Source organism: Salmo trutta, chromosome 4, assembly GCF_901001165.1.
Source record: "Salmo trutta chromosome 4, fSalTru1.1, whole genome shotgun sequence".
Classification (NCBI taxonomy): Eukaryota; Metazoa; Chordata; class Actinopteri; order Salmoniformes; family Salmonidae; genus Salmo; species Salmo trutta.
The window spans coordinates 31,485,923-31,497,436 of NC_042960.1; the positions used below are offsets into that span (position 1 = coordinate 31,485,923).

The window sequence follows — 11,514 nt, forward strand, 5'->3', positions numbered from 1 at the left end:
AAGTTATCAATACAGCCTTGACACAGAGGTTATCTACTGTATACAGCCTTGAAAAGCATCAGGGTTGGGGTCAACTCGACTGATTTAAGTCATTCAATTGACCCTTCGCTAAGCCCCGCCCCCTGGTTACTGTTGCGACCTTGGAGAACAGTTTCCCGGGAAACCCAATTCCCCTTTCCAACCACTGGCGAAATCCCCTCACAATGTTCTTAAACTGTGTTTTTAATACACAATGATATGAAACCCAGACTACCCCTTGCTAATCAGGAAACTCTTGGGTATGTTGTGGTGGACTGTCATTACAATTTCTTCACGTGAACCTGGTAAAATTATTTTTGTAGTGTGGCTAGCCACTTTAATGGTTCTAAATTCACTATCAGCATGCAGTCAAAGCTACTAACCACTTTTGGAGTTAAAGATGCAGTCCGGGACCTTAAAGAGCAACTGAACATGCCGATTAGCATGTGTTTTTCTGTTGCTCATTACAAAAACGAGATTTCCGTCTGGGAGGTCCGTTTCCTGATCAATTCCGCGTCTGGTTAATGATTGTCCCCAATGAGACACTGTAGACACGGAAGCCTATTTCACTTCCTCAAAATTCCCAGAATAAAGAAATCTATAATACATTTTTACAGAGGATGTTTTAGTTAAGCAATTTTACATCTAACTAAGGTGTTTGGTGCAGTATTTCTCAAGTAAAAAAAATGCACAACGGGTTGTCTTATGTAAACAAAGTCGGAACTGTTGGGCAGGTCTGTCTCACTGAGTATGGTTACATGCACACAATAATGTGATTATTGTGGATAATCAGATTAATATAATAGGTTGATTAAAACATTCACATGATTTGAAAGAAAAAACGATTTCCCTAATAATCCTCTTTACATGGACACATCTGAAATGCAGAATATCGGCAATAAAAATGACCGTTCTACCACAGCGACCATGTTATTTTTGGTTACATGGTCGCTGTGGTAGAATGTTAATTTACATTTATTTTATTATGAGTTCAGACTTGTACAGTTTGTATGTGAAAACTAGACCCATACATTGTTGTTCCAAACTCACTACACTCGCGCTAAAGAGGGAGGCTCGCTCGGCTGGTGCTAGCACATGCACAGATCAAATGCCGATTTTTTATTTAACCTTTATTTAACTAGGCAAGTCAGTTAAAACCTCTAGGGGCTAGGGGGCAGTATTTTCACGGCCGGATGAAAAATTTACCCAATTTAAACAGGTTACTACTCCGGCCCAGAAAATAGAATATGCATATTATTAGTAGATTTGGATAGAAAACACTCTGACGTTTCTAAAACTGTTTGAATGGTGTCTCTAAGTATAACAGAACTCATATGGCAGGCAAAAACCTGAGAAAGAATACAAGCAGGAAATGAACATTTTGTGGCTGTACTATTTAAGTCATTGGCAATAAAACACACAGTGACAAAGGATTCATTTTGCACTTCCTATGGCTTCCACTAGATGTCAACGATCTTTATAAAGTTGTTTGAAGCGTCTATGATGAACAGAGACCGAATGAGAAGGAAGGGAAGTTGACGTCCCTGGGAGGTCGTCATTTCATTATTGCTCGCACATGCGCGTTCATGTGAGGCGAGACATTTTTCAAAACTTGTTTCAAGACACAGGAGAGGTCGGGTTGAAATATTAATGATGTTTCACGTTAAAAATGGACAAAAAGATTGATGCTAAACAACGTTTGACATGTTTGAACGAACGTAAATAGATTTTTTTTTTACTTTTCGTCGTGACTTTTCCCTCCCATTTTGAGTAGCCTACCGAACGCGCTAACAACACGGAACAGCATGGAGTTATTTGGACATAAATTATGAACTTCATCGAAAAAAACAACATTTGTTGTGGACCTGAGATTCCTGGAAGTGCCTTCTGATGAAGATTATTAAAGGTAAGGGAATATTGCTAATGTTATTTATGGTTTTAGATGATTCCAACATGGCAGCTATCTGTATAGCCTAGTGTATTTTTCTGACCAGAGTACTCAGATTATTGCAAAGTATGCTTTCCCAGTAAAGTTCTTTTGAAATCTGTCAATGCGGTTGCATTCAGGAGAATGCAACCGTTATTCTTTGAATAACAGTTTAATACTTTAACCACGTTTTATAATGAGTATTTTTTGTAAATTCACTGGCAGTTTTGGGGGAGACACATTTTCTCAACGACACGCGCCGATGTAAAATGCTGTTTTTGGATATAAATATGAACTTGATAGAACAAAAATGCATGTATTGTCTAACATAATGTCCTAGGAGTGTCATCTGATGAAGATTGTCAAAGGTTAGTGCATAATTTTAGCTAGTTTTCTGCTTTTGGTGACGCCTGTCCTTGAATTGAAAATGGATGTGTATACTTTTTTGGCTATGTACTCTCCTAACATAATCTAACTTTATGCTTTCGCTGTAAAGCCTCTTTGAAAATCGGACAATGTGGTTCGATTAAGGAGATGTTTATCTTTTAAATGGTGTAAAATAGTTGATTGTTTGAGAAATTGAAATTATTAGATTTTTGATGTTTTGAATTTCCCGCCTTGCTAGCAATCCCGTCAGTGGGATTAGGTTACCCTCGATCCCCAAGAGGTTTTAAGAACAAATTCTTATTTACAATGACAGCCTAGGAACAGTGGGTTAACCACCTTGTTCAGAGGCGGAACGACAGATTTTTACCTTGTCAGCTCGGGGATTCGATCTAACAACCTTTCGGTTACTGGCCCAACGCTCTAACCACTAGGCTACCTGCCGCCTCAATTAAGGTCTTTACATGTCCTAAAAATTCGAAAGATTGCTCAGAAAACCAGATGTTTTAATCGTTGTATGCTTACTTGGATTTTGACATTACTTTAACATCTGCTTCCAACTCAAACCCTCATACACGTAGATCCCCTGAACGCAGCTCACTTTCCAGCTCACACTCTCAAACACCTAGATCCCCTGAACGCAGCTCACGCTCCTGATTCCAATCACCTGAATTCTAATCACCTGTTCACACACCTGTATGTCATTATCACACACTATTTAGTTCAGTTCAGTTCTTTGCACCCCATCACTGTGAGGTATTGTTTGTTTTGTGACACGCGGCTTTCAGAGCGCTGGGTTTCCCGTGATTTACTCATCCCGTGTAAGATAGTTTTTGCCTATTCCCTGCCTGTACTTTAGCCTATCGGATCTCCTGTTATCAACCTATTGCCTGATCTCCCGGACTACATTACTAACCTTTTCCCTGCCTGTACTGTTGCCCTTTTGGACCCCTGTGTATGACCTTCTGCCTTCCCCTGTGGTCCTTTGCAATAAACACCTGCTGCGCCCTGCGCTTGAAACAAGCTCTCTGTCTCCCCTCGTGTCCATTACAATTACGCCGCTTAAGATAAGCAGAATAAGGCATTTACATGACTATTGCATAATATGCCTACTGCCATAATCAGTTTAATATCAAATTATTACTGTGCAAGTAAACATACACAATGTCTTTTCTATTGGATAGAGGGCAATCACCATAGCTGTTCACCCCATGTTAGTGGGAAAATAGACATCATCAAATCAAAACCCAACCTTAATTTACCCGATGTTCCAAACTCTGTTTGAGAAGAGATTGACTTTATGACTGAAATTATCCTATTTACATTTTGTAGTTAATTTTACAGTAGAATAACTGTTTCTGACTCATATTGATGCCGCAAAGGCCAATTTCCAAGGAATTCGCTGCTTTTAAAAGGTAGTCGCATTTAAGCACAACAAATTTGTAGCATATTCTACAAATTGGATTCGTAACCTATTATACGAATTGTAATATATACAGTGAGGAAAAAAAGTATTTGATCCCCTGCTGATTTTGTACGTTTGCCCACTGACAAAGAAATTATCAGTCTATAATTTTAATGGTAGGTTTATTTGAACAGTGAGAGACAGAATAACAACAAAAGAATCCAGAAAAACGCATGTCAAAAATGTTAGAAATTGATTATAGAAATAAATAAATAGAAATAAATCCCTCTGTTAGTAAATCCATTAGCTGCTCCTCTCTGTCTGTCACTCGCTCCCTGCAGCAGCTCGCTTTGCTCATATCTGAGTCCGAGTATCCATAGCAACGGCACCAATTGGGCTGCTCTGTTATGGTGTCAAATCCGATTTAAAAAACCGAACATGCACAAGATGGCGCGTGCGAGCAAGATGAAATGTCAATGCGCAAGCAAACAAAGTCGAGAAAAAAAGAAATGTGGTCGAGCGAGCAGAGGACTGTGACTGTGCGAGCAGAAAATCATTGTCACAGATCAAACTTTCTTAAACAGTACATATAGAACTGTAATCAAAGGAACGTGTAAAAACATGTTTTAACGCATTAAGTTGCCCGCCAACTTGTCATTGTCAAGTTTTCGCTCTCAATTTCTCAAATTGCTCTCAAGTCTTGGCACCTTTAGGTTTGGATTTCAGGCTGATGGGGGACAGGTTTAAAGGAGTCAGGACATCTTAGATTGGTCACTTTTTTTTAAATGGGTAAACAAATACATTTCTGCCATTGGACAGTCCATTGTTGTAATTGGCCATTACGAGCCTTCTGTTTAGCTAGCTAGCTTTAGCAGTAAACGCCGAACGACTTGGGAAACCCAGCAGATTGATAACCAAATGAACTGGAAAATAAATTCTAATGAGTATACTATACCTTGAGTTAAGTGGAATCTACTTGCTAAAGTTAGTTAGCTAATTTACTTGTGGCCAGCAATGTCCGTCTGTAAAATTAAAAGCAGTCATCTCTAGCAAACACCATTAAACGAGTCCACTAATTGCAGGCAGGAGCCAATATTTAAGGTATTAAACCCAAAGCGGACACACACAGCACATTGGGATTTTGAATTATTGTATATGAAGACACAAAGGGGTGAATCTGCTACAGTTCATAACCAGTCCCAAATAATATAATGTAAACTGATGTATGATAAACCAGCTAAACTCAGGTTAACATGTGCATGTACAGGAATTTGACTCTGAAATGGTCCTGCCACAAACAGAATATACAGACAAAAAAATATATATAGATGCAGAATTTCCAGATCCACATACAGTATGAACACTATAAACTACATTATAAATTATGCATGTAAGAGATGTGCAGAGTGCAAAGAGCAATTTGCCGTTCTGGGATGATGGTGCATAGTCTGGATGTGCTGTACATTTTTCTTTGGGTGGGGGTAGGGGGCTGGACAAATATTTTTGCCTGTGCTGCAGACAGATATAGCCGCTAATATAGGATTATTAAAAAGGCCCAGGGCACTAATTTTATTTGTAAATATTTATTTATATTATTTTAATTTCTTTCAGGGGGTGCTGGAGCACCCTCAGCACACCTACTTCCCACAGCTATGACCGTTTGCCAAAGGGGAGTCTTTGGAGGAGGGTTTGGAATGGGTCACGATGATCTATCATGCATGCTTCCTTGACCTGGAATCGTGTAGGACCTCAATTGAGGGCAGGTGGCAGCCAATGACCCTCTCAGCAGACCAGACAATCAGTTGCAGTGATGGAGGAGGTGAGGATGTACTTGATGATGGTCTTTTAGAACTACACAGTACACACAGCATTCAAAGGAGGATTGAGGACAACAACAACACCATAACACTCAAGAAATTGTCTTGATTGTCTGATTGGGAACTACCATTGTCTATCAATTACAGAATCTCAAATTATTTCAATTTGGCATTGGAAGTTTTATTGAATACAGTCAGTAATACAGCAGTCAAATCGCATAGGGAGTCTCATCAGATCAGATGCTGTCAGCAAGCCAGAGCCATCTGTGGAAAGAGCACAAGTAGAACAAAGATATAAATGCAAAAATAAATGTCTTTCAACATAAGATTCCACCTAAAACAATGACATGAGCTCTGTCCCAATTAATCTCTGATCAACTCCTCACTTCCTCTCTACTCGCATCCTTGTCAAAACCCATTGGAGGAGGTCTGAGGTGAGGAACCTTCGGTCAACTCCAATGGGGTTTTAGAAGGAGGCGTGATGGTCAGTCCTTGCATCCATAGCTCTATGAATTTGAGAGTGGTTACATTTCTCCAGCCCCGTCCCTCAACTTTTTACCGAAACAGGGGTGGCGAGTTCGCTTTGTTATTGTTTCAACTGCAAATTGCCACTTTAAAAAACACATAAATGAGCATAGGAGTACAGTATGTTTAAGCATACATGACTGTTGGGAGTGCGGTGCCATACCTTTAGCTCCCAGGTGCAATGAAGTTGCAGCAGATGTCTTGACCACCCTCTGGCTGTTCTCCAGACAGATGTCTTGACCACCCTCTGGCTGTTCTCCAGACAGATGTCTTGACCATCCTCTGGCTGTTCTCCAGACAGATGTCTTGACCACCCTCTGGCTGTTCTCCAGACAGATGTCTTGACCACCCTCTGGCTGTTCTCCAGACAGATGTCTTGACCACCCTCTGGCTGTTCTCCAGACAGATGTCTTGACCACCCTCTGGCTGTTCTCCAGACAGATGTCTTGACCACCCTCTGGCTGTTCTCCAGACAGCGGTAGCACTGGAAGGTGTCCCAGGCACTGTTTGTGGCCACATCACCTCCCTCGGAACCAGTGACGAGCTCCAGGTTCTGAATGTGGGGTATCAGCATAATCTATAAAGGGCAGAACAATACAAGAGATGGAATTAGATTTAGCATGGAGTTGAAGTCCAAATTGAAAATCCTTGTACAATCCATAGACATTGTTAAAAAGGTTAAAAAAAAAGTTAGGGCACTGAAGTTTGAGGTGGAGCGAGACATTTGCTGAATTGTGTAATGCATAAGATGAGTTGATGACCCACTGGTCTAAACTTGGCATCCTCTGCCTCGTTGGTGTAGTGTTCCAGGGCGATGAAGTAGAAGCCTGACCCCACCTGGTCACACGTGTTCGCTCTACAAAACACTGACCGGTCTCCTGAGAACAACTGGAGTGAGAGAGAAAGGAAAATAAGATGTCAGGAAATGTCACAGACAGAGTTCAATTGGAGTTTAAATGTATTAACATCTTAATATTGCATTCAAGGTAACAGTCCATTTTAAGACTGCTGAGGTTATCAAAAGAGTCAAATATGGATAATAATTTAGCCAAATAAGCGATAACACACGATGAGGGACTGGACTGAGCCGAGCTGTGAGGCAATTCCATGGTACTGAGTGATGATGACACTCGGATATTTCACTGTAAAATGTATGTCAAACTAAAACCAATGATTTCAAAGTGAAACAAACCATACAACTCTATGCAGAAGAACTACTTTTAACAATTTTCAATCATTGGTTTGCTTGACATAAATTTAAGTGAAATATCAGAGTCTCACCATCACTCACCTTGCCTCTCTTGAACTGCATTGTTGGTTAAGGGGGCTTGTAAGTAAGCATTTCACATTAAGGTCTACACCTGCTGTAGTAGGCGCATGTGATAAATAACATTTTATTTGACTCTGTTACCATGGAATTGCCCTTTACCAATCCACGCCACTCGTCAGTCAGCATGGATCAATATTGAACATCTGGCTGTCATTTCATGCCCAACCCACCTTGCGGAGAGCCATCCTCCTAAATGTTTTCACTTCATCCCTTACTTCCACTACTCATATTATTTAGCAATGACTATCACATACATTTAGTATAGAACCATCTTTCTAGCCAATAGACAGCAGCCGGTCATGATCCTCTCCACGTGACAAATGTCCTATGCACAATGCCTTCATACAGCATCAAAGAAATGAAAGGAACTCTCAGAACCACTACTGATTAAGTTACGGGGGTGTTTGGTGGATGTCATGGTTACCTGCATGGAGTCCCCAGAGTGCTGTGCATAGAGGAGAGCCAAGGTACTGTAACCTACTTGGAACAGAATGGACTCCTGTATCTGTCAGCTGCGCAGAGAACAACTTCACCACCACATATTAGTGACAGTGGACCCGCATGGAAAGAGGGATGGAGAGAAATAAATGGTTTGAGGTGATTCTTCATTTATTGCAACTGCACAAGAACTGACTAGAGTAAAAGTTATAAAATCTTTACTTCAATCAGATTGCATCTCAAAGTATGGGGTTAGCGGTTAAAAATATTGCTATTATTTGGTTCAGAGCCTGACCTCTCTTGGCTCCCCTTCCTCAATCACTGACCTCTTCCCAGTGAAGGTCTTGCCTGTCTATTCTCACCCCTGCCTCTCCCTCCTCTTCTGCCACCTAGTCATGCTGGTCTTCCAAGTCCTCCTTAGGTACAATGCTCTTTGTTAAACCAGAGACGGTATAGAAAATAAAACCATCTTGGCTTTTGGTTAAACCACATGTTTAAAAAGTTAGCTAGTTAGCTTCCTAGCTAGCTGACGAAAACCTAGCTTGTCTAATAAATAGCCTGCTTTAATAACAGAATAATCAACTACCTACTTCCATTTCAATATTGAAATCATAGCTGATTAGCTTGTCTCTTTAATGAAAAACTATCGAACTTACCTCTTTATTACTGTCAGCTATCATTCACCTTCCCCTTTCATCTCAACGGTGATGAAAGGGGAAGGTGAATGATAGCTGACAGGATGTTCATTGGCGAGAAGTTCCCCGTTATAAAATTATAGTAAGCGCTACAGTTGCAAAAGCGAACAGGGAAATTGGTGTGAAAGGGAGAAAATACATCCGTGTGGGGGTGCAGTCATTTCTGAGTATTGACATGTAGTATGTATTTCTTCAGGTTAACAAAAAATCTCTGCTCTCGAATGAATTTACTGCGTGCAGAAAATGCAGTTCTGCTCACTGTCACACTCGCAAGGCCTCACGTTTAATTTGCGCGCACCAGACTGGCCTGCCCTCTGCCTGCTCGACCACATTTCTTCTCTCTCGACTCAAGTGTTTGCTTGCACAATTATGTTTCATCTTGTTCACGCTCGTTCGACCCTTGAATCAGATTTGACACCATACTCTGATCAATGAAGAGACACGACAGCAATTAGCTGTTAGCTAATTTTCGTCACTCTAAACTCCGACAACTCAATGAACATTATTATTTTCTGTGAAATAATCTCGTGTTATATTTGACCTGGTTGAAGCACTTCAGAAATGACTCAGCTTCAAAATGTTAGTGATCAATTTAATGATACCAAAGCCCTGCCCGTATCCTAGTTATTAATGAAGAAAATAAACAGTCACTACCCGCCCCTAACCAGATGTAAAATGTCGGGCATGTCAGGCTCTTGTAAGGCAGCAGAGCTCTACCACTCATTAAGTTGAAAGTCTGACCCGGGTACTGCAGGCTGCAATTAACAACTTAACTTCTCTGTGCGATTTTCAAATAATCGGTTCATGGATTAGAATTAATTATTGGCACCATGATTGTCTAATTTTTTTTGTATTTATTTATATAAAGATTGCAATTGTTCCATTCACTAATGGGGGATCCTGTTTTCTGCTAACAATGCCTGCAGTGCAGTACTGCGGTCGGCCTTGAGCTTCCGTCGCTTCAATGAGAGGGGGCAGTTGTTCTCCCCTGAGCTCTACATACGAACCTATTCTACATAGTTGTATCTCTGGTGTGATCCGTAGCAGTCTCCGTAGCCGATCATTCTCCTCCTGGTACTCCACTACCATTTTCTCAACTGCCCCGAAAATCTCCACAGCAGACGCCGTTAAACGATTATTTAAAAACACACTCAACAACTGTAGTTTAGACATTTTCAGTCGAATGAGAGTTGGCTAGCCTATTCAGGGGTTTATTTACTCCACAAACGGAGTGCAAAATCAAAACAAACTCGTTTCCAAACCTACTTCCGTGTTCTAGTCAAGGAATATTAGAAAATCCTTTGTTCTAGTTGGTGGCGAACTCAGAAACGCAAAACAGGACGTTTTTAAAATAGTGGTAAAGGAAAACGATAACTACAGTACATATACATATACAAACAGTGTTTATAAGTATAGGATGATCTGAGATATAATCAATTCTTCATCAGGAGTCGACTGTATATCATAACTCTATACAAGATCAAATCAATTTGAATGAGCAGCATTTGGTCAGATTTGATGAGAAATACTCTTGGACAAATGCAGGAGACCGTTTCTGGAATTTTACTTTGTATCGATAACATTCGTCTGATCATTCCCTCATCACCCTGAGCGATATTCCGAATTAAATGACTAGATATGTTTCTAATGAGATTATATACACAGTACCAGTCAAAAGTTTGGACACACTCATTCAAGAGTTTTTCTTTATTTTACTATTTTCTATATTGTAGAATAATAGTGAAGACATCAAAACTAGGAAAAAATACATATGGAATCATGTAGTAACCAAAAAAGGGTTAAACAAATCCAAATATATTTGAAATTCTTCAAAGTTAGGCACTCTTTTCCTTGATGACAGCTGTGCACACTCATGGCATTCTCTCAGCCAACTTCGTGAGGTAGTCACCAGGAATGCATTTCAATTAACAGGTGTGCCTTGTTAAAAGTTCATTTGTGGAATTTCTTTCCTTAATGCGTTTGAGACAATAATTTGTATTGTGACAAGGTAGGGTTGGTGTATAGAAGATAGCCCTATTTGGTAAAAGACCAAGTACATATTATGGCAAGAACAGGTCAAATAAGCAAAGAGAAACTACAGTCTATTCATTACTTTAAGACATGAAGGTCAGTCAATACTGAAAATTACAAGAACTTTGAAAGTTTCTTCTTCAAGTGCAGTCGCAAAAACCATCAAGCTCTGTGATGAAACTGGCTCTCATGGCCCAGAGTTACCTCTGCTGCAGAGGATACGTTCATTAGAGTTACCAGCCTCAGAAATTGCGGCCCAAATAAATGCTTCACCGAGTTCAAATAACAGACACATCAACTTCAACTATTCAGAGAAGACTGTGCAAATCAGGCCTTCATGGTTGAATTGCTGCAAAGAAACCACTACTGAAGGACACCAATAAGAAGAAGAGACTTGCTTGGGCAAAGAAACACAAGCAATGGACATTAGACTGGTGGAAATCTTTTCTGTGGTCTGAGGAGTCTGAATTTGAGATTTTTGGTTCCATCCGCCGTGTCTTTGTGAGACGCAGAGTAGGTGAACGGATGATCTCTGCATGTGTGGTTCCCACCGTGAAGCATGGAGGTCTGATGGTGTGGGGGTGCTTTCCAGGTGACACTGTCAGTGATTTATTTAAGGCAGCACTTAACCAGCATGGCTACCTCAGCATTCTGCAGCGATATGCCATCACATCTGGTTTGCGCTTAGTGGGACTATCGTTTATTTTTCTACAGGACAATAACCAAAAACAAACCTCCAGGCTGTGAGAGGGCTATTTGACCAAGAAGGAGAGTGATGGAGCACTGCATCAGATGACTTGGCATCCACAATCACCCGACCTCAACCCAATTGAGATGGTTTGGGATGAGTTGGACCACAGAGTGAAAGAAAAGTAGCCAACATGTTCAACATGTGGGAACTCCTTTAAGCTTGTTGGAAAAGCATTCGTCATGAAGCTGGTTGA

At 40.5% G+C, this 11,514-nt stretch overlaps 1 protein-coding gene across 6 annotated transcripts; it reads right to left on the reverse strand.

Annotated features, from left to right (window-relative positions):
* Positions 1–5,710: 5,710 nt before the first annotated feature.
* LOC115192229 (laminin subunit beta-1-like) lies at positions 5,711–9,832 on the reverse strand. Of its 6 annotated transcripts, none has more exons than XM_029750493.1 (6): positions 8,501–9,832; positions 8,171–8,260; positions 7,831–7,933; positions 6,842–6,964; positions 6,240–6,653; positions 5,711–5,815 (listed from the first exon to the last, which is right to left on the reverse strand). In XM_029750493.1, the coding sequence occupies exons 3-6, from the start codon at positions 7,834–7,836 to the stop codon at positions 5,798–5,800; spliced, it is 561 nt and encodes a 186-aa protein (XP_029606353.1). In that variant the 5' UTR covers positions 7,837–7,933; positions 8,171–8,260; positions 8,501–9,832; the 3' UTR covers positions 5,711–5,797. The 6 variants fall into 6 exon arrangements, with proteins under 6 accessions (XP_029606353.1, XP_029606354.1, XP_029606358.1 ...); XM_029750494.1 differs by having other exon boundaries at positions 8,171–8,275; XM_029750498.1 differs by lacking the exon at positions 8,171–8,260 and having other exon boundaries at positions 9,547–9,832.
* Positions 9,833–11,514: the final 1,682 nt, after the last annotated feature.

Coding starts and splice junctions, on each gene's coding strand:
- LOC115192229 (XM_029750498.1), bottom strand. Junction 6,654..6,841: donor AGGATGCCAAGTTTAGACCA/GTGGGTCATCAA, acceptor TGCCCTTTATAG/ATTATGCTGATACCCCACAT.